General features: G+C 33.3%; 1 protein-coding gene across 1 annotated transcript; it reads left to right on the top strand.

The window, feature by feature from the left end:
* Positions 1–2,266: 2,266 nt before the first annotated feature.
* On the top strand, positions 2,267–20,041 carry LOC109066548 (glycerophosphodiester phosphodiesterase domain-containing protein 5-like; the record flags this gene model as incomplete). The annotated part of the gene is made up of 15 exons (XM_042743637.1): positions 2,267–2,512; positions 4,495–4,598; positions 6,620–6,713; positions 6,786–6,845; positions 8,097–8,195; positions 8,269–8,362; positions 10,048–10,193; positions 10,450–10,532; positions 11,707–11,857; positions 13,575–13,799; positions 14,657–14,814; positions 16,455–16,602; positions 16,683–16,765; positions 17,932–18,011; positions 19,499–20,041. Coding segments are annotated over 15 exons (1,878 nt in total), but the record flags the coding sequence as incomplete, so codon positions are not given.
* Positions 20,042–20,299: the final 258 nt, after the last annotated feature.

Raw genomic sequence — 20,299 nt, 5'->3', positions numbered from 1 at the left:
AACTTGAGCAGTGAGTGTTCTGGATAACATCTCTAACCGGTTTAGCTCTGATGTGTCTGTCTGGAGATCAGAGACGGGTTGGACATTATTCTCAGCAGAATTCCTCTCACAGATCCTCTGTCAGACCACACAGTCTGTCTGGTACAGAGATGATGAACAGTCCAGTCTGTGTCTGTGAGTCCTGCAAATGTGCAGCTTCTGAACAAGAAATGCAAATGGATGAGTGACAGTAAATGTGTGAAATAACTTTGCAATGTGCTTTTCATACTTCAGATTTTTCATCCTGGGTTATATTGTTCAAGATAACAATTCACTACCACTCAAATGTTTGGGATTGGTGAGATTTTTCAGTGTTTTTGAAAAAAAAAAGTATCTTCTGCTTTCTAAGGCTGCATCATTATTTGATCAAAAATACAGGAAAAATGTGAAATATTATTACAATTTAAAAATAGCTGTTTTCTATGTGAATGTATGAAGAGTTTAAAATGTGAAATATTATTACAATTTAAAATAGCTGTTTTATATGTGAATGTATGAAGAGTTTATTCTATAGTTAGCTGTATTTTTTTGTTGTTGTTATTTTTTAACCTAATCAAAACAACCCAACTGCAGTTTAAATTGAGATTAATTGGAATGCACAATGAAAAATACATGGTTTTTGAAAATTGTTAAAACGTTATCTATTTTTGCAAATGAATTCTTCATATGTTCAAATTTAATTTATTTCTGTGATCAAAGCAGAATTTTCAGCATCATTACTCCAGTCTTCAGTGTCACATGATCTTCAGAAATCATTCTAATATGATGATTTGCTGCTCAAGAAACATTTCTGATTATCATCAATGTTGAAAACAGTCGTGCTGCACAATATTTTTGTCGAAACCATGATGCAAAAAATTTGTGTTTTTCACGATACTTTGATGAAATTAAAATGCACAGAATTTGTTTAAGATAGAAATCTTTGCAACATTATTGCCTTGCCTTTCAATGCCTTTACTGTGACTGTTGATCAAACTAAGGCATCCTTGCGGAATAAAATATTATATATTATAGTATTCATATATATTATCATAACATTGATCAGGCACATGAAGCACACAACAGCTGCTTGTCTATTTGTTTGTGTAACTATGCAAAGCTCATGAATATTTAATAGTTTCTGATTGGTTGAACATTATAGCTCTGGAAATAGCCCACCTTGATCTGTAGATTTTAGCATCTAGATATTTATTATTAGACATGTTATATGTAATATTATACTATTTAGTAGGTTTTTTGTCCCCTATTTTTTATTATTTTTTAAACAAAATAAGATTTAGGACAAATTATAAATGAAAAGGTGCTGTTTTGTTAATCTCTCAGACAAAATGGGGCACATTTCTTTGTGAAATTGTCAAATAAAGCTAAATTGAAATGTAAAAAAAAAATCTCAAATCAAATAAATTAATAATACAAATAAAAAGAATCTCATTATATAGACAAACTAAGGCTTTGCTTTTGCTTGTGAGGTGACCTCTGCATTTTAATCATATGCAGCATGAGCATTTTTTTATTTAAATTAGATTGTGTAGTTTATTTATAGCAACCAATTATATTCTTGTGATATTTATGTATGAATTGTTTTTGTTTTTGTTTTTAATTTTTGTGTATGGTTGTTATTTAAATTTAATTTACTTAGGCTTACCCTGGTAACTCATCAGAGTACTTTCCTCATACTTTTTCAACATTACAGGCTATAGTTTTAAAAGCTTTACTCATTCTTACTAATTCAAGCAATGATGCGATGCAGGTGTTTTTGTACATACCTCTGAAAAGAACCGAGTGTCTTCAGGAAAGTTTCAATTGCATTTCAACTATATCTGATAAAGTAGTGTTTACGAGCACAGCGCTGCTTTGTTTACAGCACTTTCTGGGGAAACGGCTATGTATTTCTTTCTTGTTTTACATGAATATAAAAATGTATACATCTGACTCGTCTCTTTTCTTAAAACAATGGTTTAAAGATTGAAATGTGAAGTTTATCATTTAGATAATTTTTTGTTTTTGTGAAAACCTGTAAATCATGTTTTTACAGTTTAATATGTTACCATAGACATTGCTCATATGGTATTAATTTTTTATTTTTAAATTCATTTATGCTGGTCTTAAAAAAAGGTCTATAGGTCACATAACAAATCTCAATTTAACCCCTGGTTAGGTCTATGTATTTGGGCAATAATGTTGATTAAATCACGGCCTGGTTCTCTTTGTCTCTGGCAGATCCTGATCCGTCTGCTGGGTTCCTGTCCTCGTCTGCTCCGGGCTGCTCCTTGCAGGGGAGCGGCTGATCCATGGGCCGCTCTCGGTGAGCCTGTCCAGACTGAAGCTGGGGAAGCTAAAGGTGGTTCGGCGGCAGCTGCTGCAGCGCTATGAGCACCAGCCGTTTGTCTCGTGTCTGGCCGGTCTGTACGGCTGCCAGTGGAGACGCTACCAGCGCGCCAAAGCCCAGCCGGGGGAATGCTGCTGCAGTCGGGTGAGGAAACATGATCATTGTGGCGCTTGGAATCACTCCTGCTTATACTTTTCTGCAGTTATGGTTCCCATGCAAGTTTTTCCATGCAACACAGTGAGCTGACATAGACGGCATGCTTAAGCATGCATTGCAACGAGCTGACTAAACAAAGTCCCTTTCAAAGGAAAGCCCTATATAAATGAATGGGGGAATCCTGAAATCTCAAAAACTGCTTACTGAACTCGCAATTAAAGTACATATTTCAAATATCTGAAATAGCAACAAAATCTGAAATGAACTGCCCCTTGAATGCTGTTTCTTATGCTCAAATAGCGTTTAAAATGTTTATTTTTCAGACTACACCGGCCACTGCGCATGCACAGTTATATCACACTTATGACTGGTCTAGCTCAGGTTTCTATGGGAACCGGAGCTTCTAACGGCCGCTGCTGTGATGCAATGACTCTACCAATCAGTGATTGGCTCTTTAATTTAGAAGGCGGGACTATCCCATACATATAAATGTAACATTTCATACATTAATGAACAGTATTAATAGAAAATTAAGAAAACGGACCTCTAATATTTCTGTGTGCTGAGTATTTTTATGCTTTTTAGATTATCACATTGTTATACTGGCAATATAATATGCCAATATTATCATAAACTAAAAGTACTAAAAACCTTTTTGTTAAATGAAATGTAATTGATACTTTTTTGTCTAAAATATTTAATATGCAAGGCATAGATAAACTTAAAAAAACGGCATTTATTTTAATCTCTCAGTAATTATATATCTCTGTTGGTTTTAGAGTTATTATTGTAAACTAAAACTATTTAAAAAACCTGTTTATTGAAATTAAGCTTAAGTATTTTGCGAATTGAAATAATGGAAGACACATTTTTAACATCTTTAATTTTTAAAGACTTTTTTTTTATACATAAACTATTTAACGATATAAAACTATATAAATTGTTTTATAAAAAACTTTTAGAAAAAAACTAATTAGATATGTTACTATATATACAGTATGTGTATATGTGTGAGATATATATATATATAAAACGACTAAAATAGCACTGCGTTATTTGTTTTTCATCAGAATATCAAGAATTTGAATGTCACCAATTATTTTCGTACATTATATAAAATAAAAAATATTTTTTCTTTTGTTGAAAGTAAAATGACATGCATTGTTCTTGTCCAAAATATACAGAATTTTTTTGCAGTTTTCTGATGTTTCTTTTTCTCTTTTAACCATTATATTTTATTCATTTAGCAAAAAAAATCACCACATAAAGACGTTTTGTATTCATGCATTTCAGCAGGCATTTTTATCTAAAGCAGCTTACACTGCATTTAAAGTATGCATTTAATAATTTAAAATAAACCCATGACCTCCTGTTCTGCATTGAAAAAACAGCAGCTTATGTCGGTAAATGCAAAATTATATATAACTTTCACATCAAGATGAATAAACTCATTGCTGGTATAAAGTACACCACATGTACTGTATGAAGTACCAACATGTTGTTCTCTCTCAAGGGGCTTGTTTCTTCTAAATCTGTGAATATTTCCTCTTCACGAGAATATCTGCTGAAGCCACTCACGCAGCTCAATAGAAAGCACTTATCAGGGCATTTTTCCTGCATGTGCTGATGAGTTTTCTTTAACACGGCGAGCGTGGCTCTTCATCTGCTTCTAAACAGAGCTGTGTTCAGTGCCGATAAACAAGCTCCCCTCGGAGTCATAAACATTGTCTGAGTGTGCTGCGGTTTGCGCTCTGACTCAGAAAGCATCATTCATTGAGTCATTTAAAAGCGTCTGATGACTCACTGTATGATTGCTGCGCTGGACGGCTCCTAATCAACTCTTTGAATTGCAAAGTTAGTATTCGCCTCATGTTTCATCCTCCTCCTGTATTTCTGACTCGGCCCGCTGTGTTGAGTGATTGCGGTGCATTGTGGGTGTTCTCACGGCTCATGATGGCTCTGTTTTACAGTTGGAGTGCACTAGTTTCGTTCTGCTCACCGTAACGTTTTTCCTGACCCTGATATTCCTGTACTTCTGGAGTGAGGCGCAGAATGACTACAACGACTTTGACTGGTGAGTGTCTCGGGACGGTCACAGATGGATTTACATACTGTCATTCACTGAAAATTGTGCAGTTTGTGTGTCCCTATGGCTTCTGAATTATATAATTATAATACATGATTAAGGCATAGAAAAAAAAACATACTGTAAATTTTTTTTTTTTTTTAAATGTGCATGTCCCTGTTCATTTCCATTACATTTGAATGGGTTATATAAACTTGAAAAAAACTATTTTGTTCTTATTCAAAGTAAAATAGCCTGCATTCACTATAGTTTTGTCCATTTTTAATTTTGTGTCCCTATGGCTTAATTATATATCACATGGTTGATTTGATTATATAAGGCATAGAAAAACCTTTAAAAAATTGCATTTTACTTATGCAATGTGCATTTAATTTTTTAATTATTATTATTTTTTTTGTGTGTGTGTGTGTGTGTGTGTCCCTATTGCTTGTTAATTATATAACTACAATACATGATTAAGGCATAGAAAAAAAACATATTGTACATTTTGTTTTTTTTAAATGTCCATGTCCCTGTTCATTTCCATTATATTTGAATGGGTTATATAAAATAAAAAAAAAGTGCATGTCCCTGTTCATTTCCATTATATTTGAATGGGTTATATAAACTAAAAAAAAAATATATATATATATATATATATATATATATATATATATAAACTATTTTGTTCTTATTCAAAGTAAAATAGCATGATTTATATATATTTTTGTATTTTTAATTTTTTTTGTTATCAATTTTTATGCATTCACTATATTTTTGTTTTTTATACATCACATGGTTGATTTGATTATATAAGGCATAGAAAAACCATTAAAAAATTGCATTTTACTTAAGCAATGTACATTTAATGTTTTTTAAATATAATTATGTTTTTGTTTTGTATGTCCCTATGGCTTCTTAATTATATAATTACTTTTCTTGATTAATTTGACAGATATAAGGAATAGATAAACTACTCCATATGTTTTATTTTTAATTATTTTTTATCAGAATATCAGACATTTGCACATTCCTATTCATCTCCATTATATTTTAATGGGTCATATAAAATTAAAAATAAATAAATAAATACTTCTATTGAAAGTAAAATGTCATGCATTCACTGTTTTTTTTTTTTTTTTTTTTCGAAATATGTAAAAAAAAAATTAAACTGTGTGTGTCTCTGGCTAATTAATTATATAATTTAATTCCTTGAATTAAACATACTGTTTAATTTATTTTTTAATATTTTTCATCAGAATATCAGGAGTTTGCATGTCCATATTCGAATGGGTTATATAAAATTAAATATTACATAAATAAAATGTAATGCATTCACTGTAGTTCATCTTTCAGGAATTTTTTATATTTTTATATTTTCAGATTTTTTATTTTGTGTGTCCATATGACTTGTTAATTAATTATGTAGTTACATTACTTGATTGATTTTACATATAATGCATAGATAACTTTTAAAAAACAATGTTCATTTTATTTTAAATTTTAAATCAGAATATCAAGAGTTTACATGTCCCTGTTCATCTCCATTATATTTGAATAACTTATATAAGATAAAAAAAAAGGAATTTTGCTTTTATTGAAAGTAAAAGGTCATGCATTCACTGTAATTATTCTCAAAATATTTTCTGAATTTTCTTTGTCATCTGCCCCTGGACTTTTAACCAGTTGCATTTATTATTTAGCAAATGGTTTTTGATGTCACATTGACCTTTAAAAATAATAGTTTGATCTTTATTTAATGGTGTGCATAAAAATCAACACAATTGAAAGGCATTTTGGCAGATGGTTTTATCATACATTTAGCATTAAACAAACCCATGACCTTGACCGTTCTTATCATTCCATTATTTTCATATTTATTAAAGTTTTAAATGAAATATTCATATACGAATGCCTCCAATCCCTGAAAAAGACCTTGGTTGGATGGATTCATTGATTGATTTGATATTCCCAAAACAAAAATGCTATAAAGTCTATTGGTTCTTAAAGGCTGTGCTGTATTTCTGCAGGTTTAACTTCGGGAAGCTGGGCTTCTGGTTCCCGTGGTCTGTGGTGTTGCTGGTGCTCGCTGTGGCCCTCTTCACGTACATCGCCCTCCTGCTGGTGAGAACAGAGAACTGCAGCAGATTTAGTATGGCTATCTCCTGATGCTGATGTTGTGTTGATGTTGTGCAGGTCCTGGCCGTGTGCCTTCTCTCTGAAGGACAGAGGCTTTACCTCCACTGGAGCCACAAGGTGATCAAAGAAGCGTCTCTTCATCGTTCATCGTCTCGCACATCTGTATTCATCCCATATCTGTGTTACCAGAGAAACAGCTTCAGATGATTCACAGATTGTGTTGAACCTAAGATTAAATCATTTATGATGATAAGTGTTTAATGTTGAATAAAGCTTCGCTTAATATATGTCAGTTTAAAGTGTAATTTCGGGGGCTGCTGTAATTAATAGAAATTGTATTTTATTCGCTCCTAACACAAATGTTGTTGTTGTGTTTTTATGCTCCAACATTAGCCTATATATATATATATATATTTAAGGAAAACAAGATATTATTGTTATTATAGGATTGTGTTTTAAATATTTTAAATTATTTTTATTTGAATGTTCATTTTAGAAATTTTTCTGTTTGCTTTTGTCATTTTTAGGAGATTTTTTTAATTTTAGTTTTATTTTTCAAACATTTTTGTACTTATTATTTTAGTTCATTGCCAAAACAGGTTTTTAAGTTTAAGCTTCATTTTTATTAAATTTTTTATTTTATTTCTGCTTTATTTCATTCAACAACAATTTAGTTAATAGTTTCAGACAGTTTTAGTTAACACTGCAGGATTATGGTAAAAACAACAACAACAACAACTAATAAACATATAAAAATAAAATATATTTAAAAATATATAAAACTAGACTTTTTTTATTTCAGCTAGTTGCCTTAGCAACATTTCTCATTTTTATTTCATAAACATCTCGATATAATAAAATAACAATATAACTAAAAATGAAAATGACTAACAGCTATATAGACGTATTAAAAATAGAAATAATAAAAAATAAAACACGACATAAACTTAACTACTACAGTGTGAACTACTACTGTACATTTAATTTTTTAAATATTTAGAATTTAAAATAATTGACATGTCAACTCCATTATATTTGAAAGTGTATGTGTGTGTGTTTGTGTTTTTGTTAGTGGTACTGTGTATATATATATATATAAATATATATATATATATATTTATATATGAAGTTTGCTCTTATTGAAAGAAAAATTGTATGCATTCACTGTAGTTTTTGTCTAATTTATTTTCAATTTAAATTAAATCATTTTTAAATATTTTCAGATTTTCTTTATTTAGTGTGTCCTCACTTTTAACTAGAACTAAAATAGAAACAGAAAATGTAAGCATGAAACTCATTGAAATTGTAGTCTAAAGTCTGAAGTGAAGCTAAAATGCAGCACTGCTATAATTAGTATTTTTTGCACAGATTGGGATCCTGGTGACCCTCAGCTTCTCGATCAGTGCCACAGCTGTGCTCTCTGACTTATGGAGCAAAGAATGGACGACGCTGCTCCTTTCTTTTCAGGTGAGTCACTGACAGTCTTTCCACTTTACCTCAACGGCAGTTCCTGTAAAGTGTTTGTGTTTGTGTCCTGCAGGTCACAGCGCCGTTTCTCCACGTGGGCGGAGTTTCTCTAATGACATTTCTGTCCTGGCCAATAGCCTTACATTTCTTTCGCATGAACAAGAGAGGTACGTGATCCTGTCCACTGCTGGCAACAAATGAAACTGCATAGTGATTCTGGTCATATCCTATTTCAGCCAGCAAACATCTAGTTGTTTTCAATAAGAACGGTGGTTCTGGGTCCGCAGCTGCTGGTCTCAGAACAGTGTCCAGTGTTGCACAGTTTGATGCAATATACATGCTTTTAGCTGACAGATGCTCCATTTCTGTTTTTTGTTTTGCAGCACACCAAATCAATATACTATATTTTCTCCATTCATATATTTAAAGGAGCTGAGAGTAATTTCAGACTTTTTTGCTAACTTCAGAGCATTTCCAATTTGATAAAAAAAAAATATTTCAGGATGATCGATTTAATCATACCTTTTAGGAAGAACTAATATTCAATATATTATAATATATATAATATATATATATATATATATATATATATATATATATATATATATATATATATATATGATTTTCAGCTTTTATTTTAATTTAAGGTGTTTTTATGTGCTTGTCTTTTTTGTTTGTTCTATTTACTTTTTTTTTTTTTTTCCTCCAGATTTAGTTTTTTAAACTGAAAAAAATAAAAATAAAAAAATAAACAGAGAAAATGGATGAAATTTTCCTTTTCTTTTAACCCTAAAACACAGCGCGATGCATTACGTAATTCAAAATATGAGAAAAAAAAAACCAATACGGAAAATTACTTCAAATTAATTAATTTAACTTTTACTGCCTATAATTTATATATATATATATATATATATATATATATGTATATAATTTCAATTATTTAATTTTTTCATCACTTCTACTTAATGTAGTTAGTTGCCAAGACAACATTTTTATTATTTTTATTTATATATTTTTATTTTCAACTTTGTTTAAATTTTTTAAACAGTTTTAGTTTAGTGTTTAAAAGGACATTTTATATAGGATTTTTCAGCAAAACACCACAGGTTTTTCAAATAACTTCAAAGCTAAAGGTGTGCTCTTTAAACTTGGGGTAGTAGAATTTGTAAACAACAAAAACCATGTTAGTGAATGGCCAGGTTATTCAGTACCATACATCATCACTCTGCGCTCAGGTGAATGGAAATTGCGTCATTGTGTTTTTATCAGTGACTTTGTTCACACAGCTGTTGCGTCTGTCCTCGTCACCGTGTTGTAAGACTGTGCTAAAAAGCGAGGATGATGCAGCACTTGGTCGTGTTGTTGTTTTGAGTCACGTCTCTCGCCGCTCTTAATGAAGGCATGAGGATCCTCGCCTCCATCCAGAGACCGGCCCTTTGTCCCGACTCCTTCTCTCAAAGACATCGCATCTCTCTCTGAGCTGTGCATATAAACTGAAACTTTAAACCATTGGTTCCAATATTGTCACCCGCAGCATTAAGACCCTCCAAAAACAAAACTGTTCCACTAGCCTGAAATGAAGAAACCCCGCTGATGAAGTAGTTATGGACGCACATCCCGGATGAATAACTTTGTGCTTTATCAGAATTTTAGTGCGATGTGTTTTTATTAATAGTAAAGCATGCCGCTTGCATTGCCGATGCATGCACTAATAAAATGTACACCTTCAATGCATCCTTCACAAAAAATGCAATCCCACAATGCATTGCATCCAGGGTTATTATAGATGCCTATTTAAAAAATATAACACATACTGATTGGTGTGTGTGTGTGTGTGTGTGTGTTTCAGTGAGGCAGGTGGCTCTCCTCAGCTTGTTCCTGGCGGTTCTCTTTGCTCTGTATCTGGTGCCGCTGGGCATGTATTCTCCCTGCATCAAAGAGGAGGGCACACTGGGGCCGGCTCCCACCCTCATCGGCCACAGAGGAGCCCCCATGGTCTGCTATTTTTATCTCATGATATTTGTGTGATATAGAATCCACTGGTGTTCGTTCAGTGTGGGTTTGTTATTTCAGCATGCCCTTTAAAATCCATGTCTGACTTCACTTTCAAAACTAAACTAGACTTGGTTTCATTCTGATTCGTATTTATTTATTTTTTTGCATTGTTTCTTTGACTTTTAATGAAAACATTAGACGTTTAAATACAATTACAACTGGTTGTTGTTTTGAACTGTTGTTTAATTTCGAACAGCTCGCACCAGAAAACACCCTGATGTCCTTTGAGAAGGCTGTAGAAGCGGGAGGAGAGGGACTGGAGACGGACGTCATAATCAGGTGAGTGTCTTCAACCGTTCCTACTCACTGCATTTGCATGAAAGCATTTTAAAGCAATAAAATATGCTTCCTTTATGGCTGCTAAGGCAGCAGCAGTGCATGCATTCATAGGCGTTCCTCTAGTTCAAACAGTAAAGCATGCCGCTTACAATGCCAATACATGCATTAATAAAATGTATACCTTGAATGCAATCTATATTTCTTTGGATAGGAGCATCTGCAAAATGCATGCATGTGAAAGTAATATGCACAGTCTTCTGTCACTTCCGTGATGCATACTGCAATTTTGTGTTTAAGACCTGACTGTGAAATGCAAAAATAATTTATAACTCTATATAACGCTGCTTTATAGAATACTTCATTCTGGCCTATTTTTAAGGCAGCATCCTTCACAGAAAATGCAATCCCATAATGCATTGCAACCAGGGTTATTATAGATGCCTAAAACCAAACATTGTTACTTGAAATAATAAATTTAATTAAAACTCATACCAGCTAGCTAAGAAATGTGTATATATATATATATATATATATATATATATATATATATATATATATATATATAAGTATATAAAGGAATGTGCATTGTGCACTAGTACTCCAGATATAGTTTAATTATATTTTTTTTATCAGTAAGTCTTGAGCGATATGTCAGTAAATATGTTAATAGATTTGATTTATACGCAGTATGAAACAAATGTATTTTAAATATTACTTTTTTTTCTTTTTTACAAGGGAACTAATGCAACTAACTAAAATAAAAATGAAAGAAAAAAATATAAAAATAACTAATTTAAACACCTCACTTTGTGTTTGACCAACTTACCATTTGTCAAGTGACAGATTTAGGCTATTCGTTTAATCAGGTGAACATGAAGTGATATGTTTCCTATGTAAGTATAAAATGAGAGATTTTGTGTTTTTGTGAATGTTGGTTTCTTTAACAGCATTTTAGACCTTTCTTATATACAGTATAGTGCACATTTTTCAGGCCCATGAAATACTTTTCCATAATTATGCAAGTTAGTATTGTTAAACAATAGTTTTCTTAATTAAATAACATAAAATCATAATTTTTGCATGTTCTGAAACTGAATTGGATTTCATAGCATGCAGAAACATCTGCATGCTCTTTGAAAATGCATGAAGATTCACACGATGCTCCTCTCTGCAGTTATGACGGCGTCCCGTTCCTGATGCATGACAGCACCCTGAGGAGGACGACCAACGTTCACCAAGTGTTTCCCAACCGGACGGACGCACCGGCGGCTATGTTCACCTGGCCAGAGCTGGAGATGCTCAGCGCCGGATCCTGGTTTCTTCAGGTAATGATCCAGAACCTCAGGGTCCTGTTCATCATCTAGCAGCTACATGAAAATATTGATGGCTTTGTGCATTATTCAGTACTAGCTGACTGAGTACTGCCTGCTTTCAAGAGTCATCCAGTTACATTCTCGGCTAGTTTGCATTTGTAGTGTATTTTTTTAAAAATATAGTGCTATCAAATAATAATTAGAGAAAGGATAATTATTTGATTTACTTCAAAGCTGGGTATTATAATATGTTGTGATATTCTTTCCAGCCACATATTGTTCTCTTATACATAATAGAATCCATTTTATCTGAAAGCAAACAGAATGGACTTGAAACAGAAACCCATTATGGTTTATAAGAGAACCCATCATTCTGTTTTAAAAATAATGCAGAGCACATCCATATGTGTGTATTCTTGTCCTCTTGATAAACCTGAGGATCCGTCTGAAATCCCTGCCGGGTATCAGCTGGGATTAAAGGATTCTGGCTGGAATTAGGCTTTTGACTGAAGTTTAAAGTTCATCGCAGGGGTTAGGGCTTTGATGAAGTAAAAGGCTTGTGAATTGTAGTTGAAAGGTTTACTGTTTGTTATCTTTGAGCTCCTAAAATAATGGATCTTATAAAGGATTTATACAAATGTTGTCAGACGGGTTTTATCAACCGAAAACCCTTCAGTTTCCCTTTAGATTTAAAATTACAAAATTTTAAGATAACTATTATTATTAAACTATAATTATAAAATCAAGAAATATATTACTGTTGTAATCTAAAATTGTACTGTAATTATTTTAGGCATTTATATTATTATTATTATTATTATTATTATTATTATTATTATTATATTTATTTTTAACTGTGATTATAAAAATTAAGACATAAACTGTACTGTTAAATATACATTTTTTTAGCATAATTTTATTATTTTAACTAATTAAAAAAAATCAAGACATATTACAGTATCTTTGTACAGGTCTTGTGTTTTGGTTTTTAGCAAAAAAGTTTTAAATGGAAAAAAAGAAAAATATCTGGATGAAAGCACAAAACGTGAATGTAGATCCTTATATAAACCACCGCTGACCAAGAAAACAGGTGATTTACGATGGAGAATTCTTCATGGTGCTGTCACGGTTAATGCTTTTATTTCAGTTTTAAACCCTGAGGTTGCTTCTATATAGAGTCTTTTTTGCTCTATAGAGAAACCATCTTTCATGCTTTTACGAACTGTTGTAGATTGCAACCTTTATTTCTAGTTGTAAGTAATGTTTTGAGGAGTTGTCATGAGAACTTTTCTCTGGAGACATTTATTTTGGGGTTCAAATATGTAAGGAAAAAAAATATTTGTTTGTCAACTTCTGAATTTTGTTTTAGGCCAAGTAAAACTGGCCATTTGTACAAGCAGGAAAAAGACAGTGCAAAATGTAAATCAGAACATAGTGGTGTTTTCTAATTTGGTGAAATCAACAGTTATGGTTGATTTTCTTTATTATAAGTCTGTTGATGATTTTGTCACTTTTGAATGTATTTGGTGTTGTAATGATGCTCTGTTTTTAAGAGTGAATTGATCTTTACATTGTGTTTTTGTTGTTTTTCACTGTGTTGGAGGAGTGTGTTGTGAATAGGAGGGTTTTTTAATTCAAAATTCTCTCTCTCTCTGTCTCTCTCTCTCTCTCTTCCTCTCTCTCTGTCTCTCTCTCTCTGTCTCTCTCTCTCTCTCTCTCTCTCTCTCAGAGGGATCCTTTCGGCACAGTCTCGTCTCTTGATGCAGACGAGAGGGTTCGGGTCCAGAACCAGACGGTCCCCAGCCTGAAGGACTTCTTGAATCTGGCTGCTGAGCACGAGAGGCTGGTGATCTTTGACCTGAGACGCCCCCCTCGAGGACATCCGTACAGAGACTCGTGGATCACACGCACGCTGGAGGTCATTCACAACGAGTCCTTCATTAACTCCAGCCAGGTAGTTCATCAGCCCCAGCTGGACGCTTTCTTCTAGCTATAATCACTGTTGGGGGTAACACATGTCAAATAACACAAGTTACACAATTGGGTTACTTTTTTTCCCCAAATAGTAAAGTAATGCATTACTTTTTAATTTACAATAAAATATCTAAGTAACTTTTTCAAATAAGTAACACCAGTTACTTTGTTTCCATGTATTGACTGACAGCTCTCATGTTGCCATGGTGACAGAAATCAGGTGTAAGTGTAGAGACATGATCTTACTGTAGTTCTAGACTAAATACGAACAACATGCATTTAATCATCTCACCTGCACAAAAACACATTCAGTATTCCTCAAAATGAATAGAACAGTCAAATGCAATAGAATTATTGAATATAATAAATACAATTTATTATTACATTTTATGATACTGAGCAAAAATGACACTTCATTTTTGTTATTTCTGTATTAGTGTTTAGTTTTTTTCTTTTTTGTCATGTTTTTTATTCTTTTTGTTTTTTGTGCGCCCTCTACTGTACAAACGTGATTTTACATTTCCTTCAGACTGAGGCATTTTCATTTAATTTTTGTTGTGAAAGGGCTTTTACATTTGTAACAAGCAAACAAGCAGGCCCTGTCCAGATTTAAACAGTAATTCAAAAGTAACATAACGTATTACTTTCCATTACTAAGTAAACTAATTAGTTACTTTTTTAGGGAGTAATGCAATACTGTAATGCATCACTTTTAATAGTAACTTTCCCCGACACTGGCCATGATAATTATAATAACCTCAAGGTATTTTGCTGTTCCTGTTTGAAACGGTTGTGTAAAAATGAAGAAAGGATGGCTGAAGAGGTGTTTTCTGGTAGGTGTTGTGGCTTCCGGCCGATCAGAGGAGTCTGGTGCAGGAGCTGGACCCGGAGCTGCAGCAGACGTCTGGAGATCACGCCTCCATCGAGGAGCTGCAGGAGGAGCACATCGTCCGACTCAACCTGCACTACAGCTACATGTCACAGGAGCAGATCAGGTGCGGCTGATGGTCAGCAATTGCTGCGTCTGGTCAGAGCACTTTTTTGTATTTTAACCCTCTGGGGTCGAAGCCCACACTGGTGCGGTCTGTCTCTTATTTTCTTGATGACCGCGAAAAGAATTAAAAATATTTTTTTTATGTATCGTATCGTAAAGGTATCGTTTCAAACTGTTTTTGTTTACACAATATATATGTGTGTGTACTATGCATATTTATTATATATATACAAACACATGCATGTATATTTTTCATAAATATATACATGCATGTGTTTGTATATATAAATACAAACACATGCATGTATATATTTATGAAAAATGTTATTTATATATATTAAATATATTTATATATATAACATGAAATATAAGAATATAAATATATAAATAATATAAATATGTAAATATATACTGTAAGTCTGTATTTATATATGCATAATTAATATACACAGTACACAAACATATATTATGTAAACAAAAACTATTATTTGATGCACATAATCGTGACATAAATTTTTTTATGTATAGTGTATTGTCGTAATGGTATCGTAAAGGTGTGGTTTTGTAATTTGTAGGAGGTTTACAGGTTGCGCTCTCTGCCGTCTCGGTCTCTGTCACTTCTCTTCACAGACACGTAAATAAAACAATCTGAATCTCCATGAATACTTGCCTCAAAGACATGAGAAATATATGTATAGAAAGCTTGAATGTCTACTTTTAAACAAAGTAAGTCACGTCCTCTGTTAAAGTAATCCATATGAAACCAACGTGATGTCCAGTTTTTCCGGTCTAATCTCTAATGCGATTAAGTCCACGTGCCGATCGAGCACTAAATGCAGTCCGTAACTTTTTGGGTTTTTGAGGAAGTACATAACCAGCCAGGGTTCAAAACAATTGCCTTACTCTAGCCTGATTCACAACGGTTAGCTTATAATTATGTTTTCTAATTTGAGTGTTACTGGTAGGAATTTGCGGGTATTCGAGCATGCTTCTGCGTCATTATGTCACGTCTGTAAGCATAAAGAAGTTTCCCTGACTAGTGCACTATATCGCATGTGAGGATCCTGCAGGTGGAGGATCATTTATAGCCTTTTCTCACAGCAACTGGAATAATTAAAATTGAAATTTTGATAGTGGATTGTAATCCAGAAAGTATTATGTTTTATGAAACACATGTGACTGAAATTAGATTATATTCCAGTTTTAAATGTGTATCTGATTACAGATAGCCTACGTGGGATAACACAAACCAGTTTTAAGGAAGAATAATATAACTTTTGGGTTAAAATAATTTCTTAATATGAAATTCGAGTGGTATGACAATAGAGATTGTGCAGAAATTGAAATGCACTCGCTTATACACACTATATTCACATAATGCTGATGTTGTTAACATTAATATATATATTCCTCTCCTTTGAAAAAATGTTGATTCTCTCTTTTTTTAATTAACTGGCATTGTAAAACAAAGCCACATTTTTACCAGGAAGATACAAATAACTCCTTCAAAGTAGAAACTTGTCTTTATTGAAGTCTTGTAACTCATTGCTGAGTATATAAATATACAATTAAAGATTGTGAAACTTCATAATGTCTCTGGCAGCTCAATAATGTCTCTCCTGAACGTGTCTGTGATTTCAGAAAGTATGCCTCCGTGAACATCAGCACTAACCTGTATGTGATCAGCCAGCCGTGGTTGTATTCTCTGGCGTGGTGCGCTGGGGTTCATTCTGTCACGACGAACGCTCTGCACATCCTCACGACGCTGCAGCGGCCCTTGTTCCTCATGGTGAGCACAGATCTCAAACCTCAAACCCTGTGACTGAGCGACGTGTGTCAGACAATCACGCTTCTCTCCTTCTCACGCAGACTCCTGATGAATACAGTCTGATGTGGATCCTGACTGACATCATGTCTGCTTTCCTCATCGCTGCTATTTTCATCTTCCACTGGTGAGTTCTGTTCAACTAACCAGCGCTAAACCTAATCAAACGCACATGCATCACACGTTCAGGGATTTCTGAAGACCTTCCAGATCTAAATTGCATAATGTCTATTTAAATATAGTATGCACGATTAGAACTGCATCAATTGCAGGATGTCCCAAATCATAGTTTGTTAGGTTAATCTGAATATTCTAATATGTTATGTGCAGTGAATTAAAAAGCATATTATTTGCATCATATCCAGTGTGCATGGCTCCATAATTTCTTGTGTGCATTTGCAATATTGCTGTTGTAGAACTGCATCATTTTTTAAACTGCATGCAAACACTGCATCACCGTGGCCTTATAAAATAATTCTTTAATTTAAAAAAAACTTTGTGTTGATGGTAGCTAGCTAGGTTAAAAAAAAAACTGCATAATTTTAATTTTTTGTGTTTGTGTGCATTTTGGGCCAGTGTCAAGATTGTGTTTGCATGCAGTAGTTTAGTTAATACAGTGTCAAGTTAATAAATAAATAAACACTATGAGATTAAATTCATTATATTTTACAACAAAGTCAAAACTGCAAGAATAAAGTTGTGTTATACTGCGCGAATAAAATTTCACATACAGTACTCTGCAAAAAAAGTCTTATATTGTTGGCTTTTCTGAGGTAAATGTTATGTTATTACTGTTCTGATGATTTATTGACATTGACTTTTTATTAAATTGCTCTGCTCTTTTTTTACTGTAACAAGTAGAAAGAGCAAGAGATGATTGATTCTGCTTGAAATGAGGAGAATACAGTGATCTCACGCCACATGACAGAGTGTACAAACGCATTACTGTTTGCTTTTCATGATAAAATTGACAGAATTTAAAGGCTGAGACTGTTATTTTAAAAATAACAAAGCACAAAGCTTACTGTGATTATCAGGTGGATGGAGCAATACTAATAATGAATTGAAACTTGAAAATGTTAAATATTATTTGCAAGCCAATAAAACATCTATTTGCCTCAGAAAAGACAACCAGTTGAGTTAACTAAATTGGTGTCCACTTTAAAAATAACTATCATTTTTTTTGCATATGGGCCCAGGACTGACTTGCTACACCACTGAGTCGAAGGCTTGAAACCTCGTGAACCTGCTGCATGTTTGTTGTAGTTATATGATACATGTTTCCTCCTGCAGGTGGCGTGAGCGAGGTTTGCCGTTCTGGTCGGGCAGCAGACAGGTGAATGAGACCGGGCCGTACAGCAAGTTCAGGACGGGTAAGTTTGACTTTTGGCTGTGAGTCTTTGGTTGCTCATGTGTTTGGCGTGTCATGCTGCATGTGGCATCCAGATCGCTGGCTATTTTCAGAACGGCAGACTGTCACACTGCTGCCAAATCTGCAGTTTACAGCACAGTACAGTAAGTGTGATACTGTACTCATGATGTAATGCACTCGACCGCATCCAAACATTTAATCCACATACAACAAAAATGCAGGTAAAATGCAAAGGAACTGTATTTATATAGTTATAGTTGGTCATAAAAAGGTCATATTAGTGGCTTACTATATTTTTAAATATTTAGTGCATATTTTGAAATATATTTTGTAAAATAGAGTAAGCCGTACATAATATGCAAAATACTTTTGTGTTCTGAACACAGTAAGCAATTTTTGTGTGTTATGGCACATTATATATGTTGATGAAATTCTGTATTATGTATTAAATGATGTAAAGTACACACACACACACACATATATATATATATATGTATATATATGTGTGTGTGTGTGTGTGTGTGTGTGTGTGTGTGTGTGTGTGTGTGTGTGTGTGTGTGTGTGTGTGTGTGTGCGTGACCCTGGACCACAAAACCATGTCATAAGGGTACATTTTTCAAATTTTAGATATTTGCATCATCTGAAAGCTGAATAAATAATCTCTTCATTGATGTATGGTTTGTTAGGAGGACAATATTTGTCTGAGATACAACTATTTGAAAATCTGGAATCTGAGGGTGCAAAAAAATCTAAATATTGAGAAAATCATCTTTAAAGTTGTTCAAATGAAGAACTTAGCAATGCATATTACTAATCAAAAATTAATGTATGATATATTTACGGTAGGAAACTTACAAAATATCTTCATGGAACATGATCTTTACTTAATATCCTAATGATTTTTGGCATAAAAGAAAAATGTATAATTTTGAACCATACTATGTATTTTTGGCTATTGCTACAAATATACCCCCCCCCCCTCTCTCTATTTACTCATGAAAATGTGAAATTAAAAATAAATAGTTTTAAAATGAAAATAATCAAAATAAAGACTGAAATTAATTTTGTTTACCTGCATGTCATGTGACCTTTACATTTAGTCATTTAGCAGACGCTTTTATCCAAAGCGACTTACAAATGAGGACAAAAGAAGCAATGAAAACTTACAAAAGAGCAACATGTAAGTGTAATGACCAGCCCTCCATTAACCAGCATCAGAAAACCATTAACATGCAAATCTGTGATTTAACTTATAGAAATACATACATGACTTTATAGACATTATAGACTTAAAATCTCTATGGTCAGAAGGGTTTGAATATTCCTGACCTAATTCCCCTGGGCAAAGGTGAAGTATGGGAATCAGTAGTCAGATGCCAGAAGGCCGTGATGTTTGTGGTGTGATGCATCTGAGGTCCCTCTGTTCTTTGACCCGAGCTCCTCCTGCATGTTCTCCTGACCCTCCATCACTCTCATTACTCTCGGCAGAGCTGAGCGACGTCTGGTCCATCTCCAGCATCAGCGTCCACAGAGAGGCTCAGAACTCGCCCGTCACTCCCAGCCTGCCCACCATCAGCGAGGAGCCGCCCGTCTGAAGCCCCCCGACCGAGATCTGCATCATCACACGTCCATTCAGCGCTTCAGAGCGACGCAGACAGCAATCTGAGCTTCAAACCAGCGGCGGAAGATGCTTTTCATAATCTAGTCTGGACGAGGGTCAAACTAGAACATGACTTTATGAACACTGATATTAAATGACCCTCTATTACTGGTCAGATGGGTGATACTATATATATATATATATAAGAATATAAAAACTCATGTTTTAGGTCTGAGAAAGATCCTCAATCAAAACTTCAAAATTAAAATACAAGTAAATAAATAAAATTGTACTCTCGTGACAGTTTAGCACATTTCCCCTTCATTTTTCATTATTTCCATAATTTCCATTATTCTTTGAAATATTTCATTCATTCACTACAATTCCGTCTTGATTGTTTCATTTTAATTCTATTCTGGTGGAATACAGAGCCAAAATTATAAAAATTGTGTCAGTGTCCAAATATATATAGGCCTAATTATGTATATTTACTGTTTTGTTTGTTTTATATTATACTTTATATTAATTGATTATAAATTTAAATATTGACAAGCATTATATAATAAAATAATTATTTATTAATTAATAGTATTTTATTAATTATATTAAATTATACATATTTATATCATTTGTGTGTGTGTATATATATATAATTATTACTGTATTTTTCCCACACTTTTTATAAAATC

Source organism: Cyprinus carpio, chromosome B18, assembly GCF_018340385.1.
Source record: "Cyprinus carpio isolate SPL01 chromosome B18, ASM1834038v1, whole genome shotgun sequence".
In the NCBI taxonomy this organism is placed as follows: domain Eukaryota; kingdom Metazoa; phylum Chordata; class Actinopteri; order Cypriniformes; family Cyprinidae; genus Cyprinus; species Cyprinus carpio.
This window is presented reverse-complemented; position numbering and strand designations above follow the sequence as displayed.